At 54.6% G+C, this 21,638-nt stretch overlaps 2 protein-coding genes across 6 annotated transcripts; both read left to right on the top strand.

Annotated features, from left to right (window-relative positions):
- Positions 1-301: 301 nt before the first annotated feature.
- USF2 (upstream transcription factor 2, c-fos interacting) lies at positions 302-11,100 on the top strand. 5 transcript variants are annotated; one of them, XM_030942107.1, is made up of 11 exons: positions 368-503; positions 774-820; positions 909-1,027; positions 1,135-1,335; positions 1,769-1,919; positions 2,042-2,129; positions 2,403-2,461; positions 5,083-5,267; positions 9,976-10,070; positions 10,223-10,351; positions 10,444-11,100. In XM_030942107.1, the coding sequence occupies exons 1-10, from the start codon at positions 442-444 to the stop codon at positions 10,341-10,343; spliced, it is 1,128 nt and encodes a 375-aa protein (XP_030797967.1). In that variant the 5' UTR covers positions 368-441; the 3' UTR covers positions 10,344-10,351; positions 10,444-11,100. The 5 variants fall into 5 exon arrangements, with proteins under 5 accessions (XP_030797970.1, XP_030797972.1, XP_030797971.1 ...); XM_030942110.1 differs by lacking the exon at positions 5,083-5,267 and having other exon boundaries at positions 302-503; XM_030942111.1 differs by lacking the exon at positions 1,135-1,335 and having other exon boundaries at positions 362-503.
- Positions 11,101-13,713: 2,613 nt separating this feature from the next.
- Positions 13,714-16,391, top strand: HAMP (hepcidin antimicrobial peptide). Its single transcript, XM_010369322.1, has 3 exons — positions 13,714-13,960; positions 16,037-16,096; positions 16,186-16,391. The coding sequence occupies exons 1-3, from the start codon at positions 13,871-13,873 to the stop codon at positions 16,288-16,290; spliced, it is 255 nt and encodes an 84-aa protein (XP_010367624.1). The 5' UTR covers positions 13,714-13,870; the 3' UTR covers positions 16,291-16,391.
- The last annotated feature ends 5,247 nt before the right edge of the window (positions 16,392-21,638 follow it).

Genomic DNA, 21,638 nt, shown 5'->3' with positions numbered 1-21,638 from the left:
TCCAGGGCACCGGCGGCGGCCAGCCAGGGCGGGCCGTGTTCAAAAAAAAAGTCGCGGCGGCGGCGGCTGCTCAGGGAAGGAGGCCCGAGGGCCGCGTGCAGCGGGCGGGCGGGCGGGCGGGCTGGGGGCGGCCGCGCGGCGTCCCGGAGCCTCGGGCCGCCCGGAGCCGGCGGGCGGGTGGAGGCGGAGGCGGCGGCGGCTGCGGCGGCTGCAGGAGCGACGGCGGCTGCGGCGGCGGCGGCGGCATCTCCTCCTCACATGACCCCACTGTTTGTCCCCGTGATCAGCGCGAGCGGCTCCCGTATCTCCTCCGTCCCCTCCTGCCGCGCGGCGTGAGCGCCGGGCTCCGGGCCCCCCCGGCCGCCCGCCCCCTCCCCTCCCTCCCTCCCCTCCCCTCCCCTCCCCCCCGGGCCCCGCGCCCCCCCCGCCCCCGCCCCCCCCATGGACATGCTGGACCCGGGTCTGGATCCCGCTGCCTCGGCTACCGCTGCTGCCGCCGCCAGGTAAGATCCCCGGCCTGGCCGTGCCCCCGCGCCCCGGCCCCGGCCCCGCGGCCTGCAGGCCGGGGCCGCCATGATCCCGAGCGGCCGCGGGCCCGGCTCAAAATGGAGGCCGCCGAGGCGGGGGGGGAACCGGCGCCTCCCGCCCCCGGACCCGGGCCCCGCCGGCGCCCCCGGCCTCAGGCGCAGCCGGGAGGGACGGGGGCCCTGCAGCTGGGCGCGGGGGCGGGGGCGCGGGCCGCGCTGACCCCGCTCCCTCCTGTGCCCCGGCAGCCACGACAAGGGACCCGAGGCGGAGGAGGGCGTCGAGCTGCAGGAAGGTGAGTGTTTGCGGGGCCGGCCGCACCCGGGGAGGGCTGGGGGCGCCCGGCGCGGCCGTGATCGTGCCCCGACCCTCCTCGGCCCCAGGCGGGGACGGCCCGGGAGCGGAGGAGCAGACAGCGGTGGCCATCACCAGCGTCCAGCAGGCGGCGTTCGGCGACCACAACATCCAGTACCAGTTCCGCACAGAGACAAATGGAGGACAGGTGAGCGGCGGGCCGCGAGGGCGAGCGAGCTAGCGGGCGGGCGGGCGCGCCGGGAAGGCTCGGACCTGGCCCCAGCGCCGGCCTCGCCGCTCTGCCGCCCCCTGCAGGTGACATACCGCGTAGTCCAGGTGACTGATGGTCAGCTGGACGGCCAGGGCGACACGACTGGCGCCGTCAGCGTCGTGTCCACCGCTGCCTTCGCGGGGGGGCAGCAGGCTGTGACCCAGGTGGGTGTGGACGGGGCAGCCCAGCGCCCGGGCCCCGCCGCTGCCTCTGTGCCCCCAGGTCCTGCAGCGCCCTTCCCGCTGGTAGGTGCCCTGCCACCCCTGGACGGGGGGTGGAGAGGGGACACTGGCTCTGCTCTTGGGGATCCCCGGGGGTGGGGCAGGTGTCGCCCAGAGGATGCTGCCTTCAAGCCTCAGGCTGCATGGGGTCAGATCCCTCTTGTGCACCTTGAAACCTGGGGACGGTGCTCTTGGAATTTTTTTTTTCTGCAAAATGGGAATGATGTGTTTAAGAGGAAAGTTTCTTAGAGTGCAAAACGGATTGGCTCAGCAAGTGATCGCTGACCTCCTGCCACGTTCCAGGGCTGTCTGAGACACAGGACAGAATGCTCCTCGCAGAAGGAGTTCCCACTCCTGCTAATTGCAGAGAATGCAGTAAACCCCAAGCACAGCAATGAGGGGACGGGATAGAGGAACAGAGAAAGCTAAGGGTAGTCTCTGTCCTCCTACTCCCCAGGCTGTGATCCAAAATCCCTTCAGCAATGGTGGCAGCCCGGCGGCCGAGGCTGTCAGCGGGGAGGCACGATTCGCCTATTTCCCAGCGTCTAGTGTGGGAGATACTACGGCTGTGTCCGTACAGACCACAGACCAGAGCTTGCAGGCTGGAGGTGAGGAGAGGAAGAAGCCAGGTTGGCAGGTCGGGGAGGCAACGGGCCCAGCAGGGAGGGAAGCCCCTGCAACCAGTTCTGACTTCACCCTGTTTTGCCACTAACCCCCACTATCCCTGCAGGCCAGTTCTACGTCATGATGACGCCCCAGGATGTGCTTCAGACAGGAACGCAGAGGACGATCGCCCCCCGGACACACCCCTACTCTCCGTATGTGCAGGGGACACCAGGAGGGCCTGGCATTGGAACTGAAAGAAGGGAGGGGTTTCTGGAGTAGAAGCTGGGCAGTTAGCATGAAGCGGGCACATGGTGTAATTTTTTTTTTCTTTGCCTGTTTCTACTTCTTTAGTGCACATAAAGTATCATCTCGTTTCTGCACACGGATTTACCTTAAAAAGATAATTTTTAAGTCTAATACTTAACAAATGCTTGGGCAAACAAATCTGCGATAATACATGCCCCTTTTTTTCCCTCCTTTTCTAGAAAAATTGATGGAACCAGAACACCCCGAGATGAGAGGAGAAGAGCCCAGCACAATGAAGGTGAGGACAAGGTGTGGCTCCGGGTCCCCCCCGACCACCGCCCTCACAGGCTCAGCCAGCCCCAGGGTGTGGAGTGACAGAGAGGGAAGCCAGTCCTGGGCGGGCCACAAGTGCTCCAGAGGGCTTTGCTGGACACTGTAAAGGCAGAAAGTGAGCAACGAGGGGAGAGTACAGTGTCAGAAATAGAGGGACAGGGAGTGTGAACTGGAACTGGCCATGTGTTGACCCGGCTGGTGATCTTGAATTCATGGCCCACATCTAAGATGGTGGACTTCACGTTCCCATATGGATTGCCTGCCCCACTTGAAAATTGGGGCTGCCCAAGCTCACCTGAGCTGACCTTTCCACGTGGCAGCCGTCATGCTCACATCCCTCACTCCCATGCCTCCCTGGCCTCCAGAAGTAGGTCTGTTCCCCCAGGGAGCACATCTGAGGGAGAAACTGCATGAAGCTCTGCCTCTGGCTGCCTAAGGCCAGAGCATCCTGCCCTTTCCAGAAACACCAAGTCTCACCTCAGGTCATTTGGCCTTCAGCGTTGTCCCCTCACCCCCACCCCACCTGTCAGTAGCCACTGTAGTGGGCACAGCAGCGTGCAAGTGCCAGGGGAGTGCTTATACCCAAACAACCATCATTCAACAAATATTTACTGCCCGTGGGTTCTGGGCCGAGCAGCACAAGCCCTGTGCCAGGTCTGGAGTCTGGCCTGGAGCATCGGGGAGGCTCGAAGGCCAGAGGGCTCATGTCTCACGGGTCTTGTGGGACATTGATAGGGAGTGGGCTGGGGTGAGGCTTCCCCAGGGAGAGGGGAGTTTGGGTCAGGTTACTTTGTGGGGTGCTGGTTTGGTTGTGGGAGAAGTTCCATCTGGAATGCCTCAGGAGGGAAGATCTGGAAGATCAGGAAGGCCTTGAACGCCTGAGTGAGGCGCTGAATCTCAGTCCTAACACTGGTAATGGGGCTGGGGTCTCTGGCCCAGGTAGTTGTGTTCTGAGCAGTTCCTTTCTGAGTTCAGGCCTTCATTCAGCGTGTGCATACTACGGCCAGCGCCCATTTTGTGTCTTCAGATATGGCAGTGCAGCAGATAATAGGCCAGACGAGGTCTCAGCTCTCTGTGCGTGTTCTGGTGGGAGAGATGGGAGTCATACACAGCCAAAGCAGGCATCAGGCAGCACAGGCAGTCACAGGCAGGAGAGGAAAGCTGGGGAAAGAGGTGGCGGGTGATGGCGGCATGGCACTGTGCTCTGAAGGGCTCTTCGAGAGGCGACATTGAAGCAGAGTCCTGAAGGGACCTGAGGGAAGGGGCCTGTTGAGAACCTCAGGAGAGTCCTGGGCAGAGGGAAGAGCTAGGACACAGGCCAGGCCCTGAACTGGGGCCAGCGTGGTGTGTCTGCAGAAGAGCAGAATTCAGGAAAGGAAAGAGGAAGTCGGCGCAGTGGAGGGGGCTGCCCAGGCCAGATGGTGGAGGACCTTGGAAGAAGTGCCCAGTGTGGCTGTCTGGACTCCTGTGATTTTATTCCAGGGTGATGAGAAGCCAGCGGAGGGGTTTGTGCGTGGAGGCTGCTGGCAAGGGTGGTGGGAAGAGGCTGGGAGATAGGAGACCACTCGGGTGTCAGGCCTGAGACAGGGCAGGGGTTGAGGGGAATGGGGGGAGGACTCCAAGGCTGGAGAGTCAGGGTTTCCTGCTGAACTCCCCTCCATGCTTGGAAGGGAAGGGGTGCATCTGAACTTGGTTTTGGGATGCAGTGAGTTTGAGGGGCCCCCAGAACAGCCCCCGCCCTACCACTTACCTATGGTGGGGCATCAGGGTGGTTCTTAATCTCCGTGCCTGTCTTCCCTCTGTGAAATGCTGGAAGCACAGCTGCCTCCGACACCTGGTGGGGATGCAGTGAGTTGAGGTGGCCACACAGTAAGGCTGAAGAGAGGACTCAGGACCCTCCCACCCCACTCTCACCCCTGCCTCTCCCTCGGTTAATGTGACTCCAGGCAGTCTTGAGACTTTCTCTCCCTGTGAAGCAGTCTTCGTCACCTGCCCACTTCTCCAGCCCCGTCCTGTCTGCTTTCCTGACTTGCAGAGCATCTGCCCCATCTGCTCGTTCTCCCAGTACCCTCGGCCATCTGGCTCATGGCTCTACCAAAACAGCTCCACTTCAGGTCACCCATGGTGACCCCATTGCCACATCAGCTGGCCTCCTTTGCTGTCTGGGCTCCAAGCATCTGACGCTGCCTGCTTCCCTCTGTTCCTTTCTGGAATCTTCCTTTCCTCCACCCTCTCTGATTCTCCTGTGATCTTTGCCTCTCCTGCCCCACTGTTAACAATGAAATTTCCAGGGCTCTCCCCTTTCCAAGTGAGTAGGTGGGGGTGCCGGGGAATCTGTGTTTTCCATCAGCTCGTCAGGTGATTTGTCATAGTGGACAAGTTGAGAAACTGCTTTAGCTGTGAGTGTTTCTTTTGTTTTTGAGAAGGGGATCTCACTCTGTCACCCAGGCTGGAGTACAGTGGCACAATCACAGCTCACTGCAGCCTTGACCTCCCAGGCTCAAGCAATCCTCCCACCTCAGGCTTCTGAGTGGCTGGGACCACAGGCAGGTGCCATCACATGGGGTAATTTTTTTTTATCTGTAGAGTCGAGGTCTTGCTATGCTGCCCAGGCTCGTCTTGAACTTCTGGCCTCAGGCAGTCCTCCAGTCTTGGCTACAGGCCTGAGCTGCCACGCCCAGTCTTGCTGGTGTTTCATAAGGTCCAGCCCCTCTTCCGTCGTCCTCAGGTGTATGATGTGTGAGGCCCAGCGACAGGCTTGGAAGCTCTTGGTCAGTATCCCCCAAACTGTGTTCCCACTTGTAGGTGTTCCTCTTTCTTCTTGGTTCCAGAAGAGTGTGTGACTCACAAAAAGCTGAGGACTGTTCCTTGATGTCCTCCCAGGCTTTGCCCACCACCTGGTTCCTGGTAATGCAAGGAACTGTGTTTCCATCCCATTCCATTCCTCTCACTGCAACTCCAGCCCCACATTCTGAACTACCCGTTCAAGATTTCCATCTTTGGACATCCCTGTAATGCCTCCAACACAACTCGCCCAAAACAGAATGTGCCATCTCCCCTCTCCAAAGGTTCTCATGCAACGTCCCTCTTTGCAGAGCAGCAAAAGCTACCCCTGTCACAGCTGCCCAAGCCAGAAACTTAAGGCCAGAGCCGCTTTCACCTCTGCCCTCTTCTTCCCTTATGGCCACAAACCCCAAGTTTCTGTTCTGTGGTGAATTTCAGATCCGCTTCTCTCACTTTTTTTTCCCTCCTTCCCACCACTTCTTGGTACCGCAGGAGATCATCCCAGAGCAAACTCAAATGCCTGCAGGGGCCTGAGGGAGGGAGGTGCACTTGGCATGTTAGGAAGGGGTGTGTGGCTGGGCGTGGTGCCTTACACCTGGAATCCCAGCACTTTTGGGATTACATTTTGACCAAGACAGGCGGATCACTTGAACCCAGGAGTTTGAGACCATCCTAGGCAATGTGGCAGAACCCTATCTCTACCAAAAAAAATTAAAAAATTAGCCAGGCCTGGTGGTACATGCCTGTAACAATCCCAGCTACTTGGGAACCTGTGGTGGGAGGGTGACTTGAGCCCGGGAGATGGAGGTTGCAGTGAGCTGATTTTACATTCCAGCCTGAGCAACAGACCCAGACCCTGTCTCAGAAAAAAATACGAAAGGGTGTGGGGGGGCCCCCAGTGATCTGAGACACATGTGTCCTGCCTGAAGGGTGGCCCTTGCCCAGTACCTTCCCCTTGCTGGCTGCCCTGTCAGAATCTAGGGCCACTGTTGCCAGAAACTCTGAGAAGCCAGAAATCGAGACTTCTATATGAAATCTGATTTTTAGGTGCCAGATTGGATTGCTTCTTCCGTTTCATTGATTTCTGCTCTTAATATTACTAATTCATGCTGCTTTTGTTTTTTTGTTTTGAGACGGAATCTCGCTCTGACACAGGGTGCAATCTCAGCTCACTGCAACCTCCACTTCCCAGGTTCAAGTGATTCTCCTGCTCCAGCCTCCCAAGTAGCTGGGACTACAGGTGCCCCCTGTCACACCCAGCTAGTTTTTGTATTTTTAGTAGAGATGGGGTTTCACCATGTTGGCCAGGCTGATCTTGAACTCCTGGCCTCAGGTTATCCACCTGCCTGGGCCTCCCAAAGTGCTGGAATTACAGGAGTGAGCCGCTGCACCTGGCCCCTTCTACTCACTTTGGATTCAGTTTGCTAGGTTTTGTGCTTTGGCTCCCCCGGCATGCCCCAATCCTAGCTTTTTAAGGTAATTTTTTTTTTTAATTTTCTACTAAAATCTTTATTTTACAGGATTTATGTTTCACAGCAGGGATTGAGATGATTCTTAAGCTTTGTCTTTGCCTAACAGCATTTAGAGTTGCCAGTTCACTCCAACATCACTTTAGCTACATCTCCCTGGGATGTGTTGTGTTTTTGTTATTCAGTTTAAAGTATTTTCCAATTTTCCTTGTGATTTATTCTTTGACCTTTCTGTTATTTGGAAGCAGATTGCTTAATTTCCAAATATTTGTGGGTTTTCCAGATATCTTTTTGTTACTGATTTTTAATTTAGTTCTATTATGGTCAGGGAACATACTCTGTATGATTTCAGTTCCTTGAAATTTGATGAGACTTACCCGATGGGCCTGAATGTGTCCTAGCTTGGCAGAAGCTTCTGGGGCATTGACGAGGACAGGTGTCTGCTGCCGTCAGGCAGAATGTCCCCCCAGGTCAGTGAGGTCAGGCTGGTTGAGTGTTCAGGCTTTCTATTCTGGGTTTTTTTTTTTTTTTTTTTTTGTCTACTTGTTCTACCGATCATTGAGAAGGATGTCCATGTCTCTCATTATGTTTGTGGATTTGTCCATTTCTTCCTTCAGTCCTGGAAGGTTTCGCTTCTGAATTTTCTTTTTTTTTTTTTTTTTTGAGACAGAGTCTCGCTCTGTCACCCAGGCTAGAGTGCAATTGGGTTCAAGCAATTCTCATGCCTCAGCCTCCCAAGTCCCTGGGATTATAGGCACACACCGCTATGCCTGGCTAATTTTTGTATTTCTAGTAGAGCCGGGGTTTCGCCATGTTGGCCAGGCTAGTCTCAAAACTCCTGGCTTCATGTGATCTGCCCTCCCAAAGTGCTGGGATTACAGGCGTGAGCCACCCCGCCTAGCCTCTGAATTTTAAGTGTCCTATGGAGTTACTGAAGTGCTTCTGTGGAATGAACGTGGTCTTGGTCCTGTATTTCAAATGTGCTATGATGGTGTTCCGAAGCCACAGGCTGGACAGCATCACCACCTGCTGAAGTCAGGGCCTAGACTCAAGGGCCTGGGCCTCTAGAGGAGGATCTGAAATTCACTATAGAACAGAACACCCTGGTCCTGACGTGCGAGCAGACCACGCAAGGCCTTGACAACCGATCTTTACAACCTCTTCCCGCCCCTGCACACCCTGAAATGGTTTTCAAGCCAACATTTCTGGGATCTTCCCACCTGCCTGCCTTAGAGCCCTTCTCTCAGGAACCAGCCCAAATGTTTTCTGGATCTCTGAGGATTCATCCCACCCCCATTCCCATGCAGAGGCCATGGCTCGGCGCCTAGCGTTCCTGAGGCACTTTGTACCATCTTCAGTGGTGACACAAATGCTGTGGGGTTAGTGCCACCTGCCCACAGTGGTGCCACGAGTGCCAACGGGGCGCACTGGGGCTACTTCCACCCTGGACCCCAGCCTGGCAGAGGGCCTGGCACACAGTAGGGTGGAGAGTAGGCGTGTAAGAAGTAAACGCGCGCTGGAGAGGATGTCGCTGCAGTCGGCGCCCAGCCCTTGAGAGGGCTGAGGGAAGGCAGAGGCCAAAACAAGGCCATCTGCCAAGTTCCTCCACGGACCCCTGGGTGAGGAGCGTTCTGCTGGAGACTGCGCCAGCGGTGTCTCCAGGCTCAGACTCTCAGCTCCGCTGCTGCTTTTGGCCAGAGTTCCCAAAGGCAGGTGTGGCTGTCTTTGGTGGGAGGGTTCAGCGCACCGTGATAGTAATAGGGGAGCAAGCACTCGCTGACCCCAGTGCAGGGCCTGGACCGTGCTTCATAGCGACCTCTGATCTTTGGGTATTGGTTTTGGAGGAAAGAGAGAGCTCAAGGGTGGAAGAGGGGCCAGGGAAGAGTGGTCACGGTGGGAGGAGGAGAGTCCATGTCATTCGGGGGGGTTTGTCACTCGGGCCTGAGTGGGAGGCACTGGAGGCAGGGAGAGGCCAGTCAGCGGCACACGGCCACAGCCCAGAGGGGTTTGCCGATGGGTGGGTCCAGCCTTCTCAAGGGAATGGCGGGGCCGGGGAGCTGCTGATCTCTGGGTGTGAGGGTAATGGGCAGGCTGTGGCCCACCTCTCCTTCTCAGGTTCACTGGACCCCAGCCTGGTATCGCATCACCATTATCCAAGGCTTTGAAAAGACCCCCGGCCTTCCTGCCGCATCCCCCCTAGCTATAGGCTTCGTTCCCCTCCGCAAATGTCACAGACAGCATGGGCCACCCTGGCAGGGGGCTGGGGTTCCGTGGGGTGGGAGTTGGGGTAGCTGAGCATTCTTTCCTGTCCCCACGGTGCCTGGTGCTGGGGCTTGGCAGGCAGTGAAGGGTTGGGACAGCCTGGCTTTAGCAGGCCCTGGGTCAGGGGTCTCAGGCTTCGTGGCACACAGACCCCAGGCAGGTATCAGGACAGCATGTGGCCAGAGACAGGCTTGTGCTGTCTGGGGACAGCTGCTACCCGGCCGACACAGTTGGCATGAGATTGTGGAGTTTTATGGAGTAAAATCACAAATCTGGGTTTTTAAGTAAAATCTTCTGTGAGTTGCCATCTCTGGCCTTCAGCATAGGGTTTGTGTCTTTCCTGTGGGCCAGGCCTGGGAGCTGCAAATACCAGTTGGGATCTGCCATTACCCTGTGGAAGGATTTTAAGCAGGGGTGAAACATGGTCAGACTTGGAATTAGAGATGAGGAAAAAAACAAAATCACGGTGCCCAGAGTCTCTGGGGAGACTGGAGAATCCAGTGCAGGGGCCATGGGAGCCAGAGAGGGGACACTGGTCCTGCGAAGAGCGGCTCTGCCCATCCCTGCCTCCCAGTACGTGCCCACTGTGGCCAGAGCTCCATTTCTCAAAAGAAGCCAGTGACTCCAATTACCATGAGAAATTTCCTTATTTTTAACTGTCGATTCAAATTTGTACAAGTATGGCCGGGCAGGCCCGTAAAACGAACTCAAAGTGCCTGACCTTTGATGCCCGTCCTAAAAGCGTGTGTGGCACTGGAGGGCCCAGGTTTCTTTGTTCCTCTTGAGAAGCTGGGGTGGGGGCCGGCTGGGCTCAGGGTGCGGCCCCTCACTTCCCAGGGCTGTGGTCTCAGTGGGGCCTGCGCTGTGCCTGGGTGTCCTTGGGCTGAGCCTCTGCCCTGTGAGGACGGCCGCTCGGGCACGAGCCCTGTCAGCAAAGCCGTGGCTGTGGCTCTGTTTCCCGCAGTGGAGCGGAGGCGAAGGGACAAGATCAACAACTGGATCGTCCAGCTTTCGAAAATCATTCCAGACTGTAATGCAGACAACAGCAAGACGGGAGCGGTGAGCATCCCGGACCCTTAGTGGCTGTGGTGGGCCTGGCCCCCAACCCTTGCATGCAGAAAGTCCAACTGCCATGGGGCTCGGGAGTCTTCCCCGGGGTGGAGGCCAGTGGGTGGTGCCCACCCTAAGGCTCCTGGTCCCCTCACCCCCAGAGTAAAGGAGGGATCCTGTCCAAGGCCTGCGATTACATCCGGGAGTTGCGCCAGACCAACCAGCGCATGCAAGAGACTTTCAAAGAGGCCGAGCGGCTGCAGATGGACAACGAGCTCCTGAGGCAGCAGGTGGGTGCGGGGCCTGGAGCGGGTCGGGGCCCAGGAGCCCCAGATGCAAGGCGCTGGCCCTCAGCTCCCTTGTCCTCCGTCGTGTCCGCCAGATTGAGGAGCTGAAGAATGAGAATGCCCTGCTTCGAGCCCAGCTGCAGCAGCACAACCTGGAGATGGTGGGCGAGAGCACCCGGCAGTGACGCCCTCTGCCACGGCGCAGCCGCCGCCGCCCACGCCGGCCTCTGCTGCCCCCTTCCCCAGCCCTTAGCACAGAGAGGGACACACGCCCCTCCCCCAGCTGCGTTTTTTTATAGTAGATTTTTAACAAAAAACGGGGAGAAATAATGGATTTCTGTGGATACAGTGCCCACCGCCCTCCTCCACTTGGAAACAGTATCCTCCCTCCCCATCCGTCTGTCTGTCGCCCTTCTCCCAGCCCTCAATACGCCCCGGCACTTCTAGTGGTCTCACCTGGAGGCAAGAGGGAGGGGGACAGAGGCCCTTCCGTGTCCCGCTGCCTCCTGCTCTCTGGAGGTACTGAGACAGGGTGCTGATGGGAAGGAGGGGAGCCTTTGGGGGGGCCACCCGGGGCCTGGACCTATGCAGGGAGGCCACGTCCCACCCCACCTCTTGTTTCTGGGTCCCTGCTCCCCTTTGGGTGTGTGTGTGTGTGTTTTAATTTTCTTTATGGAAAAATTGACAAAAAAAATAGAGAGAGAGAGGTATTTAACTGCAATAAACTGGCCCCATGTGGCCCCCGCCTTGTCTGCTTGTGTGTCTGTCCATCTCGGGAATGGGGAGGGGCCTGGGGTCTACAGAGCTCCATGCAGCATGGTTCCGCCGTTGTGCACATGGCTGTGTGCAGTCCCTGCCAGCTGCACCACCTGGTACCCAGTGGTTGGTTGGATGGATGAAGGAATTAAGGAATGAATGTCCCCTTTGAGGCCCTAGGCATGCATGAGGGTGTGGGGAGCTGGGGTCAAGGACATGTCCCATGTTGGAGGAGAGGTGGAGGTCTCCGTGTCAGCAGTTCTGAAAACACAACCAGCCCCTGGCCCTGCTCTGCTGGGCTGAAGCCCTCCCCTCTGCACCAGCCAATAGTGGGGCCTGGCCTTGAGCCCCTCACCCCCAGGAAGGGCAGATGGCCAGGGCGCCAAGCTTGGCCCGTCAGCCTGTCGCCTTGCACCGAGGCTCTGGCGCCTATGCTGTGACCCCTGCCCCTGCTGATGATGAAACCTGTCCTGAGCTGAGATGCAGTGATGCCTGGTAGGGCTGGGGGCTGCTGCCGAGTCTCCGGGTGGGCACGCCCCTATTCACTGGACCCTGCCTCATCCTGCAGCCCCCTTCAACTCCATCCACTCCCAGGAGCTGGGCCTGCCACTCTGCTCACCTTGTGGAGCTCCATGCTCTGCCTTTCTTCCCAAATGTCCTCCCCACCCCCCAATCGTTTCTTCCCTCAAGAGTCCTGTCTCCTTTTCCTAACTATTCCCGTCTGAGGCCATCTTTATTCATTTAGTTTTTAGAGACAGGGTCTCACTCTGTCACCCAGGGTAGAGCGCAGTGGCGCACGATCACGGCTCACTGGAGCCTTGACCAACTACAGGTGCATGGCACCACAGCCAGGTTTTTGTACAGATGGGGTCTTGCTTTGTTCCCAAGTTGTGACAAGAGGAGCCTCCCACGTGGTGTGGATGAGGAGGCAGATGGCAGGGCCTGTCCATTTCTGTGCCTGAGGGGGCCTTGGGAGCGGTTCAGCAGTCAGGAAGAAGTGTTCACTCCTCGACAGCAACATCCCCAGGCTCTGGTGACTGGGCTGACACTGGATGGCCCTGGAATGAAAGGCAAAGTGGCAAAATGTCCAAGGGCCCATCTGGAACCAAGATTTGTTGATCCCCTAGGCCATGTGCACCCTAAGCTGGGCCTGGTAGTGGAAAGGAATGAAGGCACTGCAGTCAGGCCACCTGGGTTCATCCCCCAGCTAGTGGTGTCCTAAGGAACCGGCTCCCCAAAAATGTCCCTGGCTTGTAGGGTTTGCCAATTTCCTGGTGTCAACACTCCCACCACTGCTGATTTCAGGGTACCGGCATGATGCCAGTAAATGCAGAGTTTCGAGATGTGCACGGTCTGCTCTGTTGAGCCAGTTCTAGCATGCCACTGTACCCTGCTGTGTTTTAGAGGAGATGGGGAAGCCTGGTGGGTAAGAGCAGAGGTCCTGGGTTCAGGCTGTCCAGGTCAGAATCCCAGCTCTGCCTCTGCCTGGGCAAGCTTGGGCCATGCCCTGATATCTGCCTTCAGTGCCTTTTCTGTAAAGTGAAGGAAATGAGTGTCCGACGTGGAGGAGGCTCCTGAAAGGGAGTAGGGTCTGGGGAGCCCAGGCCCCTGGGGTTGGGTGACTGAGAAGGCAGCCCCTGAATACAGAGCAGAGCTGAAGGTGGGGCAGCAAGTGCTGCTGGGAGAACAGGCGGCACAGGCTGAGTTGGTGCAGAAGTGAGTCAACACATGTGCCATCGTGTAAAATGTACTCATCAGACAGCAGATGTTAGCTATTACTATTACTGCTATTTTATGTTTTATAGACAGGGTCTCGCTCTGTCACCCAGGCTGGAGTGCAGTCACACGATCATAGCTCACTGCAGCCTCAACCTCCTGGGCTTAAGCGATCCTCCTGCCTCAGCCTCCCAAGTAGCTGGGACTACAGATGTGTGCCACCACGCCTGGCTAAATTTGTTTTAAAAAATTTTTTTTTTGTAGAGATGGCGTCTCCCTACGTTTCCCAGGCTAGTCTTGAACTTCTGGGCTCAAGCGATCCTCCTGCCTCAGCCTCCCAAAGTGCTGGGATTACAGGCATGAGCCACCGCACTGGGCCATATTACTGCTGTCATTTATGGCCAAAAGTTTGCTCAAACATTTTCCAGTTACCAGAGACACGTCTCAAGGGTCTGACGCTGGGAAAACACCACGTGCGGATCGGGGCACACGCTGATGCTCGCCATGCTCAGGGCTATCCAATGTTCCCTGCCAGAATCTATGCATGTGTGGTGAGAACTTAAAGCAATGGATGCTTCCCCCAATATGCCGGACACTCCTGAGGAGCCTGGCAGCTGCTGGCCATGCTCTGTGTGCATGCAGGCAGTAGGGAAGTGGGTGGAGGAGAGCGGAACCTTGATTCAGATGATCAAGCTGCTTAACCGCTGAAGCAAAAGGGGTAACTTTTTCCCGATTAGCAGAATGACATCATGATGGGGAAAGGGCTCCCCAGATGGCTGGCGAGCAGTGTGTGTCTGTGACCCCGTCTGCCCCACCCCCTTGAACACACCTCTGCCGGCTGAGGGTGACACAACCCTGTTCCCTGTCGCTCTGTTCCCGCTTATCTCTCCCGCCTTTTCGGCGCCACCACCTTCTTGGAAATGAGTCAGAGCAAAGGGGAGGGGGCCCAGACCACTGCCTCCCCTGGCAGGCCCCATAAAAGCCACCGTCACTGGGTCCCAGACACCAGAGCCAGCTCAAGACCTAGCAGTGGGACAGCCAGACAGCACGATGGCACTGAGCTCCCAGATCTGGGCCGCTTGCCTCCTCCTCCTTCTCCTCCTCGCCAGCCTGACCAGTGGCTCCGTTTTCCCACAACAGGTGAGAGCCCAGTGGCCTGGGTCCTTAGAAGGGCAGCAGGGATAGGAGAGCCAGGCCCCAGCCTAGGGCACTAGAGACACCTGAGCACTGAGCAGAGCTCAGGACAGCTCAGGGGGACTGGCAGCTGAACAGGAATCAGGCCAGGCACAGTGGCTCATGCCCAGACCACTTGAGGTCAGTTTGAGACCAGCCTGGCCAGCATGGTAAAGCCCCATCTCTACTAAAAATACAAAAGTTAGCCAGGCGTGGTGGCAGGTGCCTGTAATCCCAGCTACTCGGGAGGCTGAGACAGGAGAATCACTCGAAACTGCGAGGTGGAGGTTGCAAAATGAGCTGAGATTGCACCACTGCACTCCAGCCTGGCAACAGAGCAAGACTCCATCTCCAAAAAAGAACAGAAACCAATGAAGCACCAAGTGACAGGGATTGGAAGGTCCTAATTCTGTGGGTATTTACAAAGCCCTTACGCTGTGTGGAGTCTTATTCTAAACAGTGAAGACAAGGCCATGAACAAGGTAGATGAGAAAGGAGACCTCTTCATCCTGGTCAGGGAATTCGTTAAAGACTGATGAAAACATGAACAAATAATTGTGTCTAGTACATATTATTCGTGAATCACATAACAGATGGTGGTAGAGTGACTGTGATCCATTCGCCACACAGTAAAGTCACTTTTTTGGTTTGTTTTTTAGAGACAGGGTCGTCCTCTGTTGCTGAGGCTGGAATGCAGTGATGCAGTCATAGCTCCCTGCAGCCTCGACCTCCTGTGCTCAAGCAATCCTCCCACCTCAGCTTCCCAAGTAGCTGGGACAGCAGGCACATACCACGGGTGGCGGGCCCATGGCACGGTCAAGGGGCTGGCAGTCAAGCAAGTGTTTCATGAGAAAGTAACAGTTGGCCTTCGTCTTGGAGGGTGAGAGATGGAGGCAGCAGAGACCCAAGGAGAGGACGAGCTGGCATAGCCCAGGGTCAGGCTGAGCAAGAGGAGACGGTGGGACTTGGGGATAAGGCCGAGGGGTGGGCAGAGTCCCAAAGTCTTGTGGGCAACCGTACAGATGCTGATTTTTCCTTGGAGTAAAGAGGAAGCCCCCATAGGCTTTTTTTTTTTTTTTTTTTTTTCTGAGACGGGGTCTTGCTATGTCTTTCAGGCAGGCGTGCAATGGCATCATCTGGGTTCAAGCAATTCTTCTGCCTCAGCCTCCCAAGTAGCTGGGATTACAGGTGCCCGCCACCACGCCCAGCTAATTTTTGTACTTTTAGTAGAGACAGGGTTTCACCATGTTGGCCCGACTGGTCTTGAACTCCTGAACTCAAGTGGTCCTCCCATCTCGGCTTCCCAAAGTGCTAGGATCACAGGCATGAGCCACTGCGCCCAGCCTCCTATAGGTTTTTAAAATGGAGAAAACCACAATCTCATTGGCCACGTTTTAAAAAAAAATTAGTCTGCCAGTCGGGCACCATGGCTCACGCCTGTAATCCCAGAGTTTCGGGAGGCCAAGGTAGGAAGATCACTTGAGCCCAGGAGTTCGAGACCAGCTTAGGCAACACAACCAGACCCCCTCTCTACAAAAAATTAAAAAATTAGCTGGGCGTGGTGGCATGCACCTGCTGTCCCAGCTACTTGGGAAGCTGAGGTGGGAGCATCGCTTGAGCATAGGAGGTTGAGGCTGCAGGGAGCTATGACTGTGCCACTGCACTTCAGCCTGAGCAACAGAGGGAGACTCTGTCTAGAAAACAAACAAAAAAAGTGACTCTGCTATGTGGCAAATGGATTGAGGGGCACGAATGCAGGGAGATGTGTTAGGAGGCTGGCACTGTCATCCAGGCAAGGGAAGATGATGTCCCAAAGAAGAGTAGGAGCTGTGGAAAGAGGAGGAGGCGGATCTGGGAGTTTTTTTTTTTTTTAGGAAGAGCCACCCATGGGAAGGTGAGCAGAAGCAAGAAAGCAAGGCCCCTCCTAGGAGTCCAGCTGAGCTCTGGGTTTAAACCACTTGGAGAGGAGCAGGTTGCTGGGAGCCAGTCTCAGAGGTCCGCTGGGCCCCCTGCCATCCTCAACGCCCCCTTCTGCTTTCACAGCCGGGACAACTTGCAGAGCTGCAACCTCAGGACAGAGCTGGAGCCAGGGCCAGCTGGATGGTGAGCACACCAGTGACGCCCTTCCCAGCCCCCTGCTCCCTCTGCATGCCCAGGTCGGTTCCCTGCTCACACTCCCTTCCTTCTCACAGCCCATGCTCCAGAGGCGAAGGAGGCGAGACACCCACTTCCCCATCTGCATTTTCTGCTGCGGCTGCTGTCATCGATCAAAGTGTGGGATGTGCTGCAGGACGTAGAACCTTCCTGCCCTGCCCCCATCCCCTCCCTTCCTTATTTATTCCTGCTGCCCCAGAACATTGGTCTTGAAATAAAACAGCTGATTCTTTTGTTTTCCAAACCAGAGTGTCTGTTGTCCTTTCTCTCTGTCAAAGGCCTGTGCTAAGAGCTTGTCCTGACCCTGCCTTGCAAGTGCCAGTGCTTGGTGGGTCATGTGGGGCTGGTGTGTCCTGGAGGTTACCAGGAAAGTTGGTGAAGAAAATTTGTTTCTGTTCTCCCCCTTCATGTTGCAATAACAAGGGATGAAACTTAATGTTTCCTCTCCTTGAGATCTTCCTTAAACAGCCGTAGAAATCAGTGCCTATAAGGCAAGCTTGTCCAACCCGTGGGCCACATGCAGCCCAGGATGGCTTTGAATGCACCCAACACAAATTCGTAAACTTTCTTAAGGCATTATGAGAATTTTTTGTGACTTTTTTTTTTTTCTCATCAGCTGTCATTAGTGTTAGTGTGTTTTACATGTGGCCCAAGACAATTCTTCTTCCAGTGTGGCTCAGGGAAGCCAAAACATTGGACACTGCTATAAAGGTTCTCAAAGTAAGATCCAGGGACTCCTTTTGCAGGGCTCCTGAAGGTGGAAACTACTAAGACATTTTTTTTTCTTTTTTTTTTTTTTGGAGGCAGAGTCTCTCTCTGTCACCCAGGCTGGAGTGCAGTGGCACGATCTTGGCTCACTGCAACCTCCACCTCCCGGGTTCAAGTGATTCCCCTGCCTCAGCCTCCTGAATAGCTGGGATTACAGGCACGCGCCACCAAGCCCAGCTAATTTTTGTATTTTTAGTAGAGATGGGGTTTTGCCATGTTGTCCAGGCTGGTCTTGAACTCCTGACCTCAAGTGATCCACCCATCTCAGTCTCCCAAAGTGCTGAGACTACAAGCGTGAGCCACCACGCCCGGCCTACAAAGATGTTTATTTGCCTTTTTCACCGTGGTTCTCTCATGAGTATACAATGGAGTTTCCAGGAGGCTCCGTGACACTTGATGGCATCATCACCAGATGGCTAATGGATTGTGTGCTGGTGTATCTCATGCTTTTAAATGTCCCAGTTTCTAGCCCAATGCAGTTACATGGTCCCAGCTACTCAGGAGGCTGAGATGGGAGGATTGTTAAAGACTGGGAGTTCCAGAAGAAGACCCGGTGTCAAAAAAGAAAAAAGTGGGGCAACCAAAATGAGAGCGATACAGCTTTTAAGAATGGGAGGAGACAGGGACGGTGATTCATGGCTGAGGCAGGTAGATCACTTGAGGTCAGGAGTTCAAGACCAGCCTGGCCAACATGGTGAAGCACCACTCTACAAAAATTAGCCAGGCATGGTGGCATGTGCCTGTAATCCCAGCTAGTCAGGAGGCTGAGGCAGGAGAACCACTTGAACCCTGGAGGTGGAGGTTACAGTGAGCCAAGATAGCACTGCTACACTCCAGCCTGGGTGACGGAGTGAGACCATGTCTCAGAAAAAAAAAAAAAAAAAGAAAGAAAGAAAGAAAAAAAAAAAAAAAAAGGGCAGGAACTCAGTGTCTTGTGGAGGTGAACCATATTCCTATATGTTTCACATGCAAAGTGCGCCCTTCCTGAGAGAATACAACTTAAGATGCTCTTATGTAACAATCCCCTGTACCTCGCTCATTCACTACACCTGGATGGCCTCTGAAGGCCCTGGCCCTCACACCTTTCGGTCTTAGGACCCCTTTACATTCTGAGAAATTATTGAGGACTCCAAAAAGCTCTTGGTGAAGTGGGCTATATCTCTAGTTGCCTGATGTATTAGAAACTGAAACTGGGAAAATATTTCTATTATTTATTTATTTATTTATTTTCGAGACAGGGTCTCACTCTGTCACCCAGGCTGGAGTGCAGTGGTGCAATCTCAGCTCACTGCAACCTCCACCTCCCAGTTTCAAGCAGTTCTCCTGCCTCAGCCTCCTGAATAACTGGGACTTCAGGCGCCCGCCACCTTGCCTGGCTAATTTTCATATTTTGAGTAGAGACAGGGTTTCACCATGTTGGCCAAGCTGGTCTTAAATGCCTAACCTCAAGTGATCCACCCGCCTCGGCCACTCAAAGTGTTGTGATTACAGGCGTGAGCCACCGTGCCCAGCCCGCCCGCATTTGATAGAAACAGAGAGATAGCAACTGTATTTCACTGTCTTCTTAGCTCCTAGGAAGCAACAGCTCTCACTTGATGGTAAAGGGCATTGGTCATTCAGCCTCAATGTTGGGTGTGGGCAGAGAGTGGGAAGCCCCAGGCTTGGTGGGAGAGGGCTCCAAGACACGGCCACCCCACTCAAGGCAGGTAAATCTGGCTAGAGCTTCTAATTTCGTCAAGAGAAGGGGGGAATTTCTATTTTTATTTGTGATTTCTTGCTTTTACAGTATTGGCAACTGAGCAAAGGAATTTGTCTTTTTACATTAACATTCTGTGAGCCAAACTAAGCCCAGCTGGGAGCCAGACCAGTCCTGGTGCACCACCAACGTCTGCCTTCGCTTTGGAATCCACGGAGGCTTGTCGTCTGGGAGGGGAGGTTTCCTGAATGAAGACTGAAGGGGTAGGGAGAGGGGAATTGTGGTGAGCTTGGCTTCTTGTTACCTATAACATTTTGCATGCATCTTCTTCGTACCCGGAGCTCTACCTCCTCATCCGTATTTTTTATTTTATTTTTTTAGTCTGGGTGTTGCTCCATAGCCCAGGTTGAAGTGTAGTGGTGTGATCATGGCTCACTGCAGCCTTGACCTCCTGGGCTAAAGCAATCCTCCCACCTCTGCATCCTGAGTAGCTGGGACCACAGGTACCTATCACCACACCCCGCTAAAGTTTTGTATTTTGTGTAGAGATGTGGATCTGGCTGTGTTGCCCAGGTGGGTCTCAAACTCATGGCCTCAAATGATCCTCCCACTTCAGCCTCCCAAAATGCTGGGACTACAGGTGTGATCCACCATGCCTGGCCTTTCCTTACCTTTAAAAGAACAGAAGCACTGGGCGCGGTGGCTCACGCCTGTAATCCCAGCACTTTGGGAGGCTGAGGCAGGTGGATCACCTGAGGTCAGGAGTTTGAGACCAGCCTAGCCAACATGGTGAAACCCCATCTCTACTGAAAATACAAGAATTAGCCGGGCGTGTTGGCACACACCTAAAAATAATCTCAGCTACTCAGGAGGCTGAGGCAGGAGAATCACTTGAACCTGGGAGGCAGAGGTTGCAGTGAGCCAAGATCATGCCACTGCACTCCAGCCTGGGTGACAGAACGAGACTCCATCTCAAAGAAAAAAAAACAAAAACAAAAAACAAAAAACAAAAAAAACAGAAGCGTCTGTATAGGACTTAGCTTATCTGGCTCTAGAGTTGCTCAACAAAGGGGATGAGTGTGAAATTGCTTTGGAAACTGTCCGATGCTTCCTCAATGTAAAGGATTCATATTGACAGGGGATGGTGGAGGCCTCCCTCCTGGTAGGTGGGAAACCTGAAATCAGGAATTACACTTAATGACACGGGGTGCTCTTCTCTCCTGAGCAAGCAGTTCTCTGGGGTGGTCCTAGAGAGACGGGAGAACATATAAAGCAGAGATACTCAAACTTCAGCATGCTCAAAATCTCTTGGAGGGCCTGTAAAAATGCAGATGGGGCCAAGTGCAGTGGCTCAAGCCTGTAATCCCAGCACTTTAGGAAGCTGAGGCTGGAGGATCACTTGAGGCCAGGAGTTCGAGACCAGCCTGGCCAACACGGTGAAAGCCCGTCACTACTAAAAATATAAAAATTAGCTGGATGTGGTGGTGGTGGTACGCACGTGTAGTCCCAGCTACTCGGGAGACTGAGGCATGAGAACTGCTTGAACCTGGGAGGCAGAGGCTGTGGTGAGCCAAGACCTTGCCACTGCACTCTAGCTTGTGTGACAGAATGAGACTCTGTCTCAAAAAAATCAAATAAATAAATAAATAAATAAAAATAAAATGCAGATGAGGCTGGGTATGGTGGAACACACCTATAATCCCAGTAGTTTATGAGGTTGAGACGGGAGGATTACTTGAGGCCAGGAATTCAAGGCTGCAGTGACCTATGATGGCACACTGCACTCCAGCCTGGGTGACACAGTGACACTCTGTCTGTAAAGCAAATAAACAAACAAAATGCAGATAACTGGGCCTCCAGAATTTCTGATTCCACAGGTGCAAGGTGGGGCCCTTGAACTTGCATTTTGAGCAAGCCGCAGTCCTGCGGAGGGCTGGTTGTGAAGCTGACAGCATTGTCTGAGGACAGCAAGGACCCTTGGATGGATCAAGCCTCAGCGCCCCTCTACAAGAGCTTTAAGCTTTAAGTGAGAGCTCCCCACGGACGAGAGCTTCCTTCTGAATTCCTGTTGCTAGGAATTCCAAAGTCACATTGAGGTCCTAACCCCTAGTAGCTCAGAATGTGACCTTAGTTGGAGGCAGGGTCTTCACAGAGGTAATCAAGTTAAAACAAGATGGGCGAATCCTGATCCAATAGAACTGGTTTCCTTATAAAAAGGGGAAATCTGACAGGGTGCGGGGGCTCACGCCTGTAATCCCAGCACTTTGGGAGGCCAAGGCAGGTGGAGACCATGTCTCTACCAAAAAAAAAAAAAAAAGCCAGTAGTCCCAGTTACTGTTGAGAGGCTGAAGCAGGAGAATCGCTTGAATCTGGAGGGTCGAGGTGGCAGTGAACTATGATTGCACCACTGCACTCCAGCCTCAATGACAAAGCAAGACTATGTCTCAAAAATAAATAAATAAATAAATGGCAAATCTGGGCAGGGGTGAATACAGGGGGAAGAGCATGTGAAGATGAAGATGCCATACAAAGAGAGGCCCAGAACAGATCCTCACAACCCTCAGAAGGAACCAACGCTGCCAGCACCTTGATCTTGTTGATCTTGGAATTCAAGCTCAATTCTGGTGGTTTTTAAAAAATTTTATTTATTTATTTATTTATTGAGTTGGAGTCTTGCTCTGTTGCCCAGCCTGGAGTGCAGTGGAGGAGTCTCCGCTTATTGCAAGCTCCGCCTCCCGGGTTCACGCCATTCTCCTGCCTCAGCCTCCGGAGTAGCTGGGACTACAGGAGCCCGCCACCACACCCGGCTAATTTTTTTGTGTTTTCAGTAGACAGGATTTCACCGTGTTAGCCAAGATGGTCTCGATCTCCTGACCTCGTGATCCACCCACCTCGGCCTCCCAAAGCAATGGGATTACAGGTGTAAGCCACCGTGCCTGGCCTCAATTCTGGTTTTTAAGCCACCCAGTTTGTGAAACTTTGTTGTAACAGTCCTAGAAAACTGACACACCTGCTTTCTCATAAGAG

The sequence above is a fragment of the Rhinopithecus roxellana genome, chromosome 12, assembly GCF_007565055.1.
Source record: "Rhinopithecus roxellana isolate Shanxi Qingling chromosome 12, ASM756505v1, whole genome shotgun sequence".
Lineage (NCBI taxonomy): Eukaryota > Metazoa > Chordata > Mammalia > Primates > Cercopithecidae > Rhinopithecus > Rhinopithecus roxellana.
The sequence above is the reverse complement of the archived record's forward strand: the minus strand, read 5'-3'. Positions and strand labels throughout refer to the sequence as shown.